At 34.0% G+C, this 17,326-nt stretch overlaps 1 protein-coding gene across 3 annotated transcripts in view; it reads right to left on the bottom strand.

Annotated features, from left to right (window-relative positions):
* The window catches only part of Hfm1 (HFM1, ATP-dependent DNA helicase homolog), a 94,669-nt gene that overhangs the window by 46,197 nt on the left and 31,146 nt on the right, over window positions 1-17,326 (bottom strand). For 2 of the 3 annotated variants that reach the window (XM_005385067.2, XM_013514356.1), the window contains exons 14-19: window positions 13,836-13,879; window positions 13,631-13,732; window positions 13,008-13,153; window positions 11,032-11,126; window positions 10,243-10,376; window positions 5,844-5,891 (exon numbers count right to left, since the gene is read on the bottom strand). In XM_005385067.2, coding sequence (XP_005385124.1) covers window positions 5,844-5,891; window positions 10,243-10,376; window positions 11,032-11,126; window positions 13,008-13,153; window positions 13,631-13,732; window positions 13,836-13,879 — 569 coding nt within the window. The remainder of the gene's footprint in view (window positions 1-5,843; window positions 5,892-10,242; window positions 10,377-11,031; window positions 11,127-13,007; window positions 13,154-13,630; window positions 13,733-13,835; window positions 13,880-17,326) is intronic. The other variant, XM_013514357.1, reaches the window with a different exon arrangement.

The raw sequence follows: 17,326 nt of genomic DNA, 5'->3' as shown, positions 1-17,326 counted from the left end.
TACCCTGATACCAAAACCAGAGAAGGATCCAATCAAAAAACAAACCTATACGCCAACTCCCTAATGAAGAGAGATGCAAAAAAAATTAAAAAATTAAAAAAAATCCTCAATAAATGCTGGCAAACAGAATGCAGCAAATCATCAAAAAGATTATATACCATAATCAAGTAAGATTCATCTCAAGGATGTAGATATGGTTCAACATATGCAAGTCAATAAATGTAATACGCCATATTAATAGAACCAAGGACAGAAACCATATATATGATTATCTTAATGCATAAAAAGCGTTTGATAAAGTCCAACACCCATTCAAGATAAAAACCCTAAAGAAAATTGGAATAGAAGATCTTTATCTCAACCTAATAAAGCCATCTATAATAAACCAACAGCCAACATCATACTAAATGGACAAAAATTGAAAGCTTTCACTATAAAATCAGGAACAAGCCAAGGATGCCCACTATCACTTCACTTATTTCAGTGTAATTCTGGAGACATTAGGTAGAGCAATTAGACAAGAGAAAAAATTAAGGGTAGGAAAGGAAGAAGTTAAATTACCATTATTTGTGAATGATGTGACACTCCATAAAAAAGACCCCAAAAACTCTACCAGAAGACATGTAGATTTAATAACCAAATTAAGTAGCATAGCTGGATACAAAGTCAACACTCAAAAATCAATAGCAGTCCTATACACGAATAACAAACTCACTGAGAGAGAAATCAGGGAAACAACACCTTTCACAATAGCATCCAAACAAATGAAATACCTAGGAATCAATCTAATGAAGAAAGTAAAAGACTTTTATATTGAAAACTACAGTACTCTGAAAAAGGAGATCAAAGAGGATATCAGAAAATGCAAAGATATCCCTTACTCAGGATGGGAAGAACCAAGATAGTGCAAATAGTCATACTTCCAAAATTGTCATACAGATTTAATACAATCCAAACACCAATATCATATCTCACAAAATTAGTGAAAACAATCCTAAAATTCATTTGGAACCAGAACAGACCTGGAATAGCAAAAGCAATTCTGGGCAACAAAGACAAGGAAGGGGGCATCACAATTCCTGACTTGAAATAATACTACAAAGCTACTGTGATAAAAACAGCACAGTATGCACAAAACTAAAGTCAAAATGGATCAAAGATCTAAATACTAAAACAGAAACACTAAATCTGCTGGAAGAGAAAATAGGTAGAAATCTTGAAGACACAGGGGTAGGCAGAGAGTTCATAAACAAAAACCAAACTGCATGGGAAATACTTCAAAGAATCAACAACTGGGATCTTATCTTACTCTTCTGCACATCAAAAGAAATCACCAACAGAATGAAAAGAAAATCCATGAATTGGGAAAAAAATTTAGCCAACTGTCTCTCAGACAAAGGACTTCTATCTAGAACATATAAAGAATTGAAAAAAATCATGCCCCCAAAATTCAAAGACTTAACCCAAAAATGGGCATCTGAGATGAATACAAATTTTTCAGATAAAGAAATACAAATGGCACATAAATACATGAAAAAATATTCAGCATCACTGGTCATTCGAGAAATGCAAATTAAAACAACACTGAGATTCCATCTCACCCCCCACAAAGAAAAGTTATCGTCAAAAAATCAACCAGTAACATATGCTGATGGGGCTGAGGAGAAAAAGGAACCGTTCTCCACTGTTGGTGGGAAGGTAAACTGGTACAATCACTATGGACATCAGTGTGCAGATTCCTCAAAATCTAGGATTAGAGGTCCCATTCGACCCAGCTATTCCCCTTCTGGGTTTTTTTCCAGAAGAACTGAAAACATACCACAGCGATATGTGTGCACCCATATTTGAGAAGCATAATTTGTAATAGCTAAGTTTTGGAAACAACTCAGATGTCCATCAACTGAGGAATGGTTAAAAAAGATGAGGTATTTTTATACAATGGAGTACTACTCAGCTATAAAGAAAGCTAAACCTGATAAACCTGAGATAAACCCACTTTATAGGTAAGTGGATGCAACAAGAGATCATACTTCTAAGTGAAATAAATCAGCCTTGTATGTATAAATATCGTATTGTCTCCTTAGTGAAAGAAGCTGAAAGAGTAAATAAAATCCAAAAGGTACAATGGATATTGTGAAAGGGAAAGAAACTGCTCAAAAGGAAAGAACAACTGGGACGAGGGAAAGGAGAAAAGAAAGAAGGGGAAAAAAAAAAAAATATATATATATATATATATATATATACATACATACATATATACATAAACAAGATAGCTAAGATAATTGTACTACTAATATCTATTAGTTCATTGAAAGGAACAGTTAGTGCTTATATTGTTGGATCAATTTTGCATGCCTATAGCCGGTAATCTAAGCAACTACTTTGAAGATAACAATATGCAATGTAATAACCATTGTTGATTTCCTATCATCTTGTTTCAAAATTCTGCACTGTTTTTATTTTTTTGTTCTCTTTAAAACAAAACAAAAAACCCAGCATGGTACTGGCAAAACCAAAACAAACAAACAAACAAAACCAGACCTATAGATCAACAGAACAGATTCAAAGATGTAAAAACAATTCCAAACATACTGATCCACTTTATCTTTGACAAAGGAGCCAAATACCTTCACTGGAAGAAAGATAGCCTTTTTAATAAATGGTGCTGGAAAAACTGGCTTTCCATACGCCAAAGATAAAAACTAGACCCATATCTTTCATCATGCACTAAATTAAAATCAAAGTGGATCAAAGATCTAAATATTAAAACAAAAACACTAAATCTGTTTGAAGATAGTAGGTAGAACTCTTGAAGATACTGGTGTAGGCAAAGACTTTATGAACAAAGCCCTCATCGCACAGGAACTATCACCAAAAAATCAACAACTGGGATCTCATCTTATTAAGAAGCTTTTTATGCAGAAAAAAAAAAACTACCAACAGAATAAAGAGACAACCCACAGACTGGTAAAAATTTTAGCCAGTTGTCCCTCAGACAAAGGACTAGTATCCACACTATATAAAGAACTCAAAAAAAATCAGATCTCCCCCCAAATTTAAAGACTCAATCCAAAAATGGGCATCTGAAATGAATAGATACCTCTCAGATGAAGTACAAATGGCAAATAAATGTATGAAAAAATGTCCAACATCACTAGTCACTTGTGAGATGAAATTAAAATAATGTTGAGATTCCATCTCACTCCAGAAAGAATTAACTATGATCAAGAAATCAATCAATAACAAATTCTGGCAGGGCTCTGGGGAAAAGAATCCTTTTCCATAGTTGGTGGGAGTGTAGACTGGTGCAACCACTGTAGAAATCAGTATGGAGATTCCTCATAAAACTAAAACTAGAGGTTCCATTTGACCCAGCTATTCCATTTCTTAGTATCCCCCCCCAAATTAAAAGCATCATACCACAGTGATATATGCACGCCCATGTTTATAGTGGTACAGTTTGTAATAGCTAAACACTGGAAACAGCCAAAATACCCATCAAAAGATGAATGCATAAAGAAAATCTGTTTTTTTTAATACAATAGAGAACTACTCTGCAATAAAGAAGGATAAGATGGAGACATTTCTAGCTAAATAGAAGCACCTTGAGACCATACTCTTAAGTGAAATAAACTGGACACATGGTCAAATACTGCTTGGTTTCTCTGGTATGAGAAACCACAAGAGTAAATAAGGCAAAAATGTATAATAGATATGGGGAAATGAGAAGCAAATGTTCAAATGAGAAGAAGAACAAGGAAGCGGGTAGGGGGAAAGGAAAGATGGAAAAAAAAGAATAGAAAGAAAAAATGGAAACAAAGCTTTTGTAAATAAGGAGGGGAGTGATGGGGAGGGGTTAAAAGGAGCAGAGGGAAGAGGGAAAACAAGAAGCAAGATATATGATATACAGTAAAATTAAAAATTTAAATTTTAATTAAAAATTTAAATTTTAATTATTTTTAATTAAAATTTACATTTTTAATTACAATTAATGTACAATTAAAAATAGATCAGCAGCTCATTAAAAAATCCTTAAAGGCAAGGTTTTTGGGAAATACTGTAGTTTAAGCAACACTGCTTAGTCAGCTTAATAGTTTAAAATGCTTGCTAACTAAGGATTTGAAGTCTTTTCTTTCTCAGTAACCCACTATGAAGGCATTTCATTACCCAGTAATCAGCCGGTTAGTCAAGGAAGAATATTTACCACACTTTATACTGAGCACCAGTCTAAACTCTAGGTTTTCAGCAGAGTATCATGCAATAACCCTCTTCTTAGGATTTACACTTTACTGAAGAAAGTGATCAGTACACAAATAATAAACTTTCAGGTATTGAAAGATACTGTGAAGAAACAAAGCTTACAAACCAGAAAAATGAAGTAGCATTTTTAAGATCTTAACTACAGGTTATGTGTATTTCTGATATATGCTACAGTTTGTGATATAAGTAAGAACATAGTCATTTTAACTTTCAAAACATAGATATTACCCTTTCCACAACCCAAGAAAATGATAACAACAGGGAGGTCAGTTAGTCTTACTGTCAATGAATGAAGATTCAAATAGGAAGACCTCTTAGAGGGGATGATCTTTAACAGACACCTGAATGAAATGAAGGTTCAACCCATGTAAAATATTCCAGAATATTTCTTAGAACATAAATATTCTAAGAATAAGGAAAAAGAGTGCAAAGGACCTGAGTCATAATGAGCTGGGCATGTTTAAAGAAGAACATACCAATTTGGAGACAGGAGAATAAAAAGGAGAAAGTGATAAGAGATGAAAGCAGAAAAATAGGCAGAAGGATAGGAAGTAGGATTTTGGGGGGACAGGGGAGCTCTGATGGAAGTTTCCATTGCATTCTTCAAGTGACAAAAGAATTATTAGAAGATACAGAGCAAAAAGACAAGTTTAAGAAACACCACACACTACACTAAGATCTCTTTCTGAGAGATTTAAGGCAGACCTGTAAGAATGATGTGAAAACAATCCCAAAGTACTTTGAAGAATACTGAAAAAGCCACTAAAACAAAGTTACTGCCCCTTGGCTTTCCTTGTGAAGCATGACCTACCTTGCCTGAAAGTAGATCCTGAGATGCTCGTTCCAAAAGTGTCCTGCCTCACACCCCCAGGTAATGAAACACTACATGATTAATTGAATAAGAACGCTGTATTTTGATAGGAAGGCATTGGCACAGATAGGAACAAGAAGCTCATAATCAAGGACCAAAATGTACAATAGATATTGTAGAAAAGGAAGAAAATATTCAAATGGGAAGTGGAACTAGGGAAGGGGAAAAGGAAGAAATGGAAAAGGAAAAAAAGAATACAAGGAAAAAATGGAAACAAAGCTTTTGTAAATAAGGAAGGGGGAAAGAAGTAGAAGAGGGAATGGAAAAAAAGAATTAAGATATATCATGTACAGGTTACAGATTCCTTATGATGCATGTTATCATTATGTACATCTAAAAATTTACCAATAAAATTGATTTTAAAAAGAGGCCCATAATCAAGCAAGGCTTATATTTCAATTAAAGTTAAACTAGAAAAATAAAGGCAACAGAGACAACATTTTCAAAGATCAGGGTCATTTTAAAAATAAAAAACAAGCCAACTTAACATATTATGCAAAGGAAGATATTCTGATAGAGTTAATATATACACTCATTAAGACAAAAGTACAATGCCAGGCATTATTTACATAAAAAAGAAATAATTCATATTTTTTTTTTCTGCAGACAAGGTTACTTTTAATTTACAAAAGAGTACCTTTACTTCCATAATAACTGACTTTTCTCATCAAGGTTTACAGAACATACATTTTTAGGAGTAAACATATCTAACCTTGTAATTTTGCTTCAATTCCATCTTTGTTCAGCCCAGATGTAAAACCTGTACAAATGATTAAAATTTATAAAAAGTAAAATAAAATAGATTTAATTCATCTTTACAGGCTCAATCTATACCTTCACTTAACTGGAGAAAAGTATCTAAATCTCATATGAGGGGCTGGGGCTTTAGCTTAGTGGCATAGTGCCTGCCTGGCAAGCTCAAGGTTGTGAGTTCAATTCCCGGTACCGGAAAAAAACAAATAAAATAAAAATAAATAAATCTCATAAGAAAAAAAGATAGCATAGTGAAATCAAATAAAGCTTAAATATTTATAGAGCATAACATACTGTTTTAAAATCTTTTCAATATCTCCCATCCAAGTACTAACTAGGCCCTACTCTGCTTGGCTTCCAAGATCAGACAATCTTTTAAATATCAATGGTCTATTTTTGACTTATTTTATTGCATAAAAGTGATTAGAAATGCTACATTTTAATAAGAATTGTGCAGACTAAGTTTCTAATGTTTTGCAAATAATAAATTTCTGCCAGGTGATGAATATTTTCTAGTGGATTTTCATTATTAAATGGATGTTTCTAGGAAAAAGTATTTTGTAATGCAACCATTATGGAAGCCTGTATTACTATTAAAGTTGAAAAGACTACAACACAGTAATTTAACCTCTAGACATATACCAACAGATGTACATGTACATGTGTATAGAAGGACATATATTTTATTTTATTTTTTGGTACCAGAGCTCCAACTCAGGACCTTGTGCTTGCCAGGTGGACACCTGTGCCACTGAGCTACATCCCCAGCCCTAGAAGGACATATATAGAAAAAAAGTTCACAGCCACTTTATTTAAAACTAAGGGCCAGGCATGGTGGTGCACACCTGTAATCCCAGCACTCAGGAAGCTGAGGCAGGAGGATCATTGCGAGTTTGAGACCAGCCTGGGCCACAAAGTGAGCTCAAGGCCAGCCTGAACTGCATAGTGAGACAGCATAACGAGACCCAAAAAGACAAAAATAAAACTAAGAATGTCCTTTCATCAAAAGATTCTTAAGAAAATGAAAAGTCAAACCAGTTTAGGAGAAGAAATTTGAATACATATATTTGGCAAAAGACTCTTATCTAGAATACACAAAGAATTCCTATGCATTAATAATGAAAATACAAAAAACCTAAAATAGATTTTAAAAACTTGAATGGGAATTTTACAATATGGAAATATTCCAATGGCTAATAATATATAAAAGATCTTAATGCTAGTATTCATGAGGGAAATGCAAAATAAAACCACAAACACAGAATACAAAGTCAACATTAAACAATCAACAGTTGTTGTATTTACCAATAATGAAAATAATTCCATTTACATTAGTGGTTTTTTTTTTTTTTTTTTTTTTTTTTTGAGACAGGGTCTCACTATGCAGTTCAGGCTGGCCTTGAACTCACTTTGAAACCCAGGCTGGTCTTGAACTCGCAAGGATCGTCCTGCCTCAGCCTCCTGAGTGCTGGGATTACAGGTATGCATCACACCTTAGCTAGGAATCAGCCTAACTAAGGAGGTAAAAGACCTCTTAAAATGAAAATTTCAGAACACTGAAGAAAGAAGTAGGAGACAACACTAGAAGATAGAACAGCTCTCACAGTATGCAGTGTACTAACCATTGCTACTCTCCTACAATCTTGTTTTGAAATTTTATTTATTTTTTACTTTAAAAATAAAAGAAAGAAAACATATTAACAGACAGACATTTACAAAATAACACAAAAACAACATAAGCAATACATATTTTCAGACAAGGTGATAGGAAATTAACAATGGTGGCTGTATTTCATATTTATATGGTCAAATTGGGTACTCAGATAAACAAATCAGGCATGTAAGACTGACCAAACTTATACCATTGTTTTTATTGTTCATTTTTCTTTTCTTTAAAAGAAAGTCCCATTTAAAAAAACAAAGATAGAACAGCTCTTACGTTCATGTATCAACAGAATTCATATTGTTAAAATGGTCATATATCAAAATCTATCCACAGATTCAATACTATTCCCATCAAAATTCCAATGACATTTTTCAAAAAACTAGAAAAATAATCCCAAAATTCATATGGAAACACAAAAGATCCAGAATAGCCAAAAAATCCTAAGCAAAATGGGCAAAGCTGGAGGCATCATAACACTGTTTCAAATGATGCTACAAACCATAACAACCAAAACAGCATGGTACTGCCAGAAAACAGACCCTCAGGTCAATGGAACAGAGTAGAGGACACAGGAACAAACCCACCTAACTATAGCCACTGATTACTGACAAAGGAGCCAAAAGTACACGGTGGAGAAAAAGAAGCATCTTTAACAAGTGGTGCTGGGGAAACCGGACATCCATATGTAGAAGACTGAATTGAGCTCCCTGTCTCTCAAAAATCCATTCAAAATAGATCAAAGATATAGGTATAAAACCTGAAATTTTGAAACTGCTAGAAGAAAAGAGAGAAAACACATGATGCCATAGGCATAGGCAAAGACTTCCTGAATAGGATTCTAATATCACAGAAAAAAAATAGCAAGAATCAAAAAATGGGATGACATCAAACTAAAATGTTTCTACAGAGCAAGAGAAATAACTAGCAAAGTAAAGAGACAGCCTACAAAATGGGAAAATATCCTTGCCAGCTACTCTTCTGACAGAAGGTTAGTATCTAGAACATATTAAGAACTCATAAAGTTCAACACCAAAATCAAATAATCCAGTCAATAAGTGGGCAAATGAACTGAATAGATACAAGGGGCCGGGGATATAGCTCAGCAGCACAAGCACCTGCCTGGCAGGCGCAAGGTCCTGAGCTCAATTCCTGGTATCAAAAAAAGTCTAAATAGCCAGTAAGTATATGAAAAAATATTCAACACCTTTAGACATTAGGGAAATTCAAACCAAAACTACATTAAAACTGGGTGTAGCACATGTTTATGATCCTAGCATTCTGGGAGATTTGAGTCAAGAGGATTGCAAGTCTGAGCCTAGCACCACCAGTTTAGCAACTTCGTGGGACAGACTTAGTGAGAGAACGCAGGTATGTATCTAAGTGCACAAGCCCTGAGTTCAATTCCTATTACAAAAGAGAGAGAGAGACCTACATTGAAATTCAATTTCATCCCAGTCAGAACAATTACCATCAAGATTATAAAACAAACAGATAACACAAATAATTGCAGGTGAGGATGTGTACTGGGGGAAAGAACCCTTGTATATTCCTTGTCTACATGTAAATTAGCATAGTTTCCATGGAAATCAGCATGGAAGTGCCTCAAAAAACTAAAAATAGAGCTGCAATTTGATCCAGCTATACCACTTCTTGGTATATGCTTGAAAAAAAAATTAAAGTCAGCATACTGTAGTGATACTTGCATACTCATATTTATCGCAGCACAATTCACAATGGCTAAGATATAGAATCAGCCTAGGTACCTATGAACAGATATATATATAGAGAGATATATATAAAACAGATTATTATTCAGCCATAAAGAATTACTAAATTATGTCATGTATAGGAAAATAGATGGAAATGAAGATCATTATACTAAGTGAAATAAGCCAGACTCAGAAGTATTGCATGTTCTCCCTAATATGTGAAGTCTAAAAAAGATGACATGAAGCCCAGCAGGGTGGCACAAGCCTGTAATCCCAGGGGTTGAGAAGGAGGGCTGTAAGCTTGAGCCAGACCAGCAATTTAGTGAGACACTGTTTCAAATAAAAAATAAAAAAGGGATCAGGATGTACCTTAGCATGAAGGCCCTGGGTTTAATCCCCAGTACTCAAAAAAAAAAAAAAAAAAAAAAAAAAAAAAAAAAAAAAAAAAAGCCATGAAAATAGAAAGGAGATTATTATTTTGAGTTCTCCTAAACTGAAAAATGAATAGTCAAATTTTAAACACTAAGGATAGACAAAATTTAAGACTTTAAAATTTTAATTTATTTTCAAAGATTTTAGGCATCGTTATTAGAAGAAAAATTTTTTTTTTCCGGTACTGGGAATCAAACTCGCCTGGCAGGTGCTGTGCCACTGAGCTAAATTCCCAGCTCCTAGAAGAAATCCGCCCTTCCCTGGTACTGGGAACCAAACTCACGACCTTGCACTTGCCAGGGAGACACTGTGCCACTGAGCTAAATCCCCAGCCCCTAGAAGAAATTTTTTCACTGGGTTTATTTTTAATGACTGATGTAAAAAACAGATCAAATTTTCATACACTTGCCTCTGAACATATCTGTAACAGTTATTACCTTTTTGTTTCTGTTAAGTTTTAGTTTCTATAATTTACTCTATGACCCATTAGTATAAACTAAGGCCCAGTTGGCTTGAAAACATTACTACTTTTCCACATCAAAGTAACAAACCATAATGAGTTGGGTTTTTCAAAGCTCTGATATAAAGCAAGGTTGACCGTATCCATTCCAAAGCAATATTCACGCCTGTGATGGTGTGCAATACTATTTCTGCGTTTAAATGTTCAATAAGATGTCTGTGCAAACTAATGGGGAGAAAAACAAAAACCTCTGCATTATTAATATGTCCTTCAATACCATAACTCTTAGTTTTTTAAACTTTGATGTTATATTTAATATATTCATCTCTACTTTAATAGTTCACAAAAGATAACTTCCAAAAATATAAGAGAAAGTCTTAAAAAGTTTAACATCTAAAAAAATTGAAATTCTTTTCTACTTTATGATTCTAGAAGACATATTACTTATTTAAGAAAGGCAAGGGGTAGGAAGATATTTTGATATATTTTCCCCAAGAGAAAATACATAGAATACTAAAAAGTTAGATTGTCTCCTTTACAATTAAATAAATTTTAAAGATGTGAAAATGATGTTTCTCCTCTTAGTATAAATTAGTAATTACAAATTTATAATATGTATAAATTAGAATATAATAATAGTAAGATCTTAGTACAAAATTACACTTTTTATAACAAAGATACATGTTATTCCACGCTACGAAATACTACTTACTGAAACTACTGCTGCTTTTTTAAAAAAATTAAATTCTTTAAAATGACTGTTAAAAATCTTCAAGAAGTGGCCTTAGAAAAAACATGAACCCAATTTTTTTTTTTACTATCTTAAAAGAAAAACAGACAGTATTAACGTTATTATCCTTTTGGCATCTTTCTGTATTACCTGCTTTCTACAGTGTCACTGCAAGATAACATCTGAATGTACTTCTCTCTTGTACTTAAGCGAGTCATAATAACTGCAGTAGCTGTAGTGTCAAACTGAAAACAAATAAACAAACAAAAAAACACACAAAGTTAGTAAAGGAGAGCACAACATGGCATCAGTTCTTTTCCACAACTCAAGATCTTAATTTTATTTATTTATTTTTTATTTTAAAAATAAAAGGAGGAAAACATTAACAGAAGACAACCTTTTGCAAAATAGCAAAAGAACAGTACAAACAATACAGAGTTACAAACAAAGTGGTAGGAAATTAACAATGCTTGTTGTATTACATGTTGATATCTTCAAAGTGGTTTCTCATGAAAACAAATAGAGACATGCAATATTGATCAATCAAGGACTCATTAACTCACTAATACTCATTCTGTATTGTCTGTACTGTTCTTTTGCTATTTTGTAAAAGGTTGTCTTCTGTTAATGTTTTCCTCCTTTTATTTTTAAATTAAAAAAAACAAAATAAAATTAAGATCTTGAATTGTGGAAAAGAACTGATGCCACGTTGTGCTCTCCTTTAACATTTCTTTCAGCAAAGAAATAGAAGACAGTAGATCAACTATGTTAACTATCCCGTATATACATACATACAAAATTTCTCCTTTCCCTTCTCTTTTCCCACATCCTTGTTGCCCTTTACCCTTGAGCGTTTTCCTATCATTTCACAATGTCTATCATACCTCCGAGTTTTTATTAACTCCTTTAGGTTTTACACTAGTGAGACAACGCGGTGCTTGCATATGCAGGTCTGATTTATTTCACTTCTGAGTATGGTCTCTAGTTGTGACCATTTACCTATAAAAGTCTTGAGTTTATCTTTCTTTATAGCTGAGTAATATATAATATATAAAAGTGCCACAATTTTCTTATCCAATCCTTGGTGGATGGACATTTGGGTTGCATCCACAATTTAGCAATTACAAATTGTGCTGCTATGAACATAGGTGCACATATATCACTGTGATATGATGTTTTTTAGATCTTCTGGGAAAATACCCAGAAGGGGAATAGCTGGGTTGAATGGAACCTCTAGTCCTAGTTTTCTGAGGAATCTCCAAACTGATTTCCACAGTGGTTTCACCAGTCTGCGTTCCCACCAGCAGTAGAGAAGAGTTCCTTTAATTTTATTTTGAATAGTCTTCTAGCTTTAAATTAAAGATCAATAGGCCTAAAAAATGCTTCTAAACTTGAGCATTAACTGAAATTTTAATTTAAAAACATTCCAAGATGATAGCTGAACTGTAAATACCGTTTTGTTTCACTGTGACATAAACTGTCACATTGTAAATGCTAAAAACCGCAATCAATTTTGGTAAGTGGATATACATTGTAAGATTTGGTGTGTCATTTACATATAATCTTATAAAATCATAAATTTTTATAAAAGTACTTTGACATATTGTGAAAAGCTATTTTCCTAAATATTCCTGTAGTACCTACACGAATGACTTCTTCATTCAAATATTTGTCAGTATTTCTATGTGTATGAACTGACTTTTAATCTTCACAATGTGTGGAGGCCACTGCTGGCATTTAGTGCTAGACTTAGGGATGCTACATGTTTTATAATGCACATGAGAGTCCTAGCCAATAAAAAAAAATCCCACCCAAAATTCTAAGAACATCCTCATTCAAAATAAAACAACAACAGAAACAAACAAAGCCTTTACTAGCATACCCATTCATAAATCCATCCTTTCACTAATCAATGGGAGTTCAAAGAGTGGGAAGTGGGGATGGGGTGAGATATGTCCCAGTTTATGAGACTTGTTTTACTTCTATTTCTCTAATAAAGAGATTTTCTCCATTACATTGCTTTCAACTTTATCTATTTATGAAATGCTAACCAGAAAAATACACAGCTTTTGGCTTTTGCCCTGTCTTTAAAATAAACTATGAAAAGTAAAGTTATTGTCACTTACTTGAGGTCGACCTGCTCTCCCAATCATCTGCAGAATATCTGTTTCACTGTATTCTTCAAACGTTCCTCCAACATAATGCATTGTAGATTTTATAACTACTAGATGAGCAGGCAAATTTACTCCCATAGCTAAAGTACTGGTAGTAACTGCATTAGATTAAGGAATATTAATGTCAAGCCTTATAACTTTGTCCCTCCAGGAAGACAATATATCTTTATTATAATTTATTAGCTATAACATTAAAGCTCACTTCAAAACCAAAAATTTAAAAAAACTCACTTTTCTATACATAGGAAAAGAACCATAAATGTTCATGGTCAGAATTTATAAGATATGTTTGCATAAATGTAACAGAAACTCATAATAAGAAATATATAAAGAGAAGAAAAGGACAACATAATCTAAAAAAAAAATACATCCTAATACCAAAAATCATTAAGTTCTTACTTTTCAAACTACAGTATGTCCAATAAGATGACAAGAACTAAACACTGTCCAAGAATTTGCTGTAGTATGTACAAGCATATGTACTTAGAAACAATTCAGAATTTTAAATTTTTTTCTTTTTTCAAAGTAATTTTCAAAATATTTTATAATATCAACAAGAAATGTGTTTTACTTACAAAGAACTGGTAGATCTCCAACAGTAAAAGCTCCTTCAACTACTTTTCTATCTGATAGCTCCATGCCAGCATGGTGATAAGCAACACCATATAGTAAGATATCTGTAATACAAATATATTACTTGTCAGTTATGGTTAATATTTTATCAATAACTGCCTATTATCTGTAAATGAAGATGCTGTTCAAAAATTATCTCTAACCTACCTCTGAGTTTTGAATCTCTTACAGAATATGCACACTTCTGTAACCTATTTAAAATATCATAAAAAATTGAGTTATTCCCAGTAACATTAGAAAACTCTGAAATAATTTATTTTGATACTTACAAATATAAAAAGATTCTCATATTATCTGAAAACTATTTTTGAAAAGTAGAAAATAGAAATTCTTGGTACTTTCAAAGATCATGGAAGTTGGTAGGCTTGATTCTTAAGTATGTCGAAGAATCCCCAAATTGGTGTTTTCCCATTTTCTTGTTGCATATATAACACTAGGAGCCCTTATTTTATAATGTTCACTTATTTTTAAGGATTCACAATGAATGAAGAGAAGGCAAGAGGAAAGGCAATGTTATTATTAAGCATAAATTCTGTGCTACACAGTTAAGTATTTTGGAAATATTGCCTTATTTAATTAACATAGTAATATGATACAATAGTTGTTTTCCATATACCTAAACCTAATTAAGAAACTGAGGCTGATGGGCTGAGGATGTAGCCTGATGGTAGAGTGCTTGCCTGCTGTGAGTAACACCCTGGTTTTGATCTTTAGCACTGAGGTAGGGGTTAGGGGAGAGGGAAAAGGAGGGGGAGAGGAAAGAAGAAGGGAGGAAAGGAAGGGCAGGTGGGAGGGGAGAAGTGAGGGGAGAAGAGAAAGGAACACACCCAGGGACAAGTAGCTAGTAAAAGTGACAGTGCTGCAACTGACATCCGGTTCTCTATTTTGATGCTGTTCCTAATGCCAACATTTTATTGCTGAAATCACAAAAATGAGAATAGAGAATAAAGAAAGAAAAAAGGAGAGGTAAGAGTGAAGAATTAAGAAAACAAATTTTCCTTAGGTAAGTGTGGGAAGTGAGAAAAGGAATTAATACTGCATATGCCTCAGTTTAAGAAAATAATTTTTGAACCAAAAATAATTAATCCATGTACACTGAACAGGAAAAAAGAGAGATGATAAGATGTAAACTGGTTTAAAGAAAACTTGTATCCTGTATAGTTCAGTTTCTTACTCAGATAAATTCAGCTAAAAATATTAATTACTAATATTCATCCAAGAAGACTACATAGTTAATCTATGTGAATGATTCTTCCATTTCAGAAAGAATTCTATAGGTTTTTTTGTTTGTTTGTTTGTTTTTTTACGGTATTGGGGATCGAACTCATGACCTTGCACTTGCCAGGTGGGCACTTACACCACTGAGCTATATCCCCTGCCTCTATAGGTTTTTCAAAATAGCTTTCAGATTTAGTTTCTGAACAAGAAAATAAGCCTTATTACTTTATATTTGTATCTTATTTCTGCCTAACAATGGCATGCCCCAACTTGATCACCCAGTTTATTCCCAATAAGTGAGCAGCTCCAAATTACTTGTAGCTCCTTTGCTTTATACCTATACTTTTAAAATTTCAGTTTTACCTTTACTACTAGTTTTAGAATCAACTGGTATTATAGTCAGGGTTTAAAAGGGTGACAGATTTAATACAGGACACATAATTTATAGGATTAGTTTATAATATTCACCCAAAAAGTCAAATGTGAAAGAGTGCAAGTGATCTGCTATGCACTACAGACCCAAAGAATTTAGTTGAGGGCCTGGATCCCACAGCAATGTCCTGCACAAGTCCAGCTAAAGACCTAAAGCCCATTGCAATGTCCTCCATGAGTCCAGGTGGAGGCCTAGAGCCCAACAGAATGTCTCATACAAGTCTGTATTAGGGATCTGCACTGGGAAGGCCCAAAGGCCAGTGATGGAAGCTAGAATGTCTGCGCCAGAGGGATGAAAGATCTGCCAGAAGGCTGAGGGATCTGCACTGGAGCCGAGAATTGATGCTCAAGGTAAGGACCAGAGCTCTCTGAAAGAGCCATTCTCAGCGACAGTGAGGACTTGAATTTCTCTGCCGATGAGAACAGCTAAGTTCATATCAGGAGAGCCAGAGTGATAAGCTTCTCCAGGAGAATCAACAGCACACCATTTTGCCCTCCTGTTCTTTTATGCTGTTGGTGACAATCCTCAGGTGGCCTTCTATACCCAGAACCATGCTGATTCAGTTCAGCTGGGTGTTACAAGTTCACCATTAGTTAATCTACCACAACTGGTCAATCTGTTTTCAAAACCCATCTTTGTCAAAAAAATTTAGAAAATTGATAATCAAAAATATTATCAAACTAAGTGCAACTAGTATGCAAACTATTAATAATGACTTGTTTTTTTTGCCAGCAAAATGATTTAATAGATAGATGGCACACATGCTTCCATTGCTTGATCACTGGCAGTAAGTAACCAAAGAATCCTCCTGCTTCAAAGGCTCAAGAGCTATTCCTTCTATAAAAATACTTCGAATTAAATTCTGGAAACTGAGAAATTTCAAAATACAAACATATTTTGTCATTTAAATGTGTAATATAGGAGAAAAAATTTAACAGAAAGTTAGGAGACTAGAGGTCAGAAAAGCTGGTCATATTAGGCCTGTTTAGAAGCCTTGCTAGACAAAAAGCAAATGTAGGGCTTGCTAGACAAAAACCAAAAAGTTTTGTGGGAGTAGCTAGAGAGTGACTGGTTAAAGGGGAATTAATGTGAATAACAATCTTCTTGCCTAGTCTACACTCAAAATAGCATTCCATTCCTTCCATGTATGCCTTCCTCAGGGAATGAGGCAAAAACTAAATATGCAAAATAGACAAATGAGGTTTTATTCAATTTGTAATTTTTCCTAATAAAAGATTAAAATATGATATTCTCTGGTGTATAAAACGAAGAGATGGTCTTTTAGTTCCTATTGCTATGACAAAATATCTGAATCATTTATTTTTAAAAACACGGTTATTTTGGCTCACAGTTGTGGAAGGCCAAGAGCTTCTTGGTTTTTGGTGAGGGCCATGTGCTGTTCCATCTATCTCCACGCACAGTGGAAAAGTGGGAGAGAAATGTGTATGGGGGGTGGGTAGGGCTGGCTTGCTTTATAAAACTTGTTTTCAGAATAATTAATCCAATCCTGTGAGAACTCACTCCTGCTGAGATCTGATCAACTAACCCAATCTGTTTGAGAAGACATTAACCCATGTATGAGGGTGGTGGCCCCATGACCTATTCACGTATCGTTAGGACTCACCTCTTAAAATGTCCTACCACCTCTCTATACTGTTATGTTGGGGACCAAGCTTCCAGCAGCATGAAGCTCTGGGGAACACACCATTTCTAAACTATATACGATGGAAAGAAAGAAATCTATTCTTATTAGCATTGATTTCACTTCCTCCCTTTGTCTACTTCCCAAGAGTTCATGTTCTAGTTGTAATATCTTTACTGGTTTTTCTCATTCTCTTCTGTAACTTAATTTCTTAATTTTGCTTTGTTGACAAGCTTATCAGAAGCACCATTCTGGGGCTGGGGATTTAGCTCAGCGGCAAAAAGCGCCTGCCTGGCAAGCGCAAGGTCGTGAGTTCGGTTCCCGGTACCGGAGAAAAACCAAAAA

The sequence above is a fragment of the Chinchilla lanigera genome, unplaced genomic scaffold, assembly GCF_000276665.1.
Source record: "Chinchilla lanigera isolate Chin_1 unplaced genomic scaffold, ChiLan1.0 scaffold00022, whole genome shotgun sequence".
Lineage (NCBI taxonomy): Eukaryota > Metazoa > Chordata > Mammalia > Rodentia > Chinchillidae > Chinchilla > Chinchilla lanigera.
Note: the sequence above shows the minus strand (reverse complement) of the source record. Positions and strands in the feature narration are given on the sequence as shown.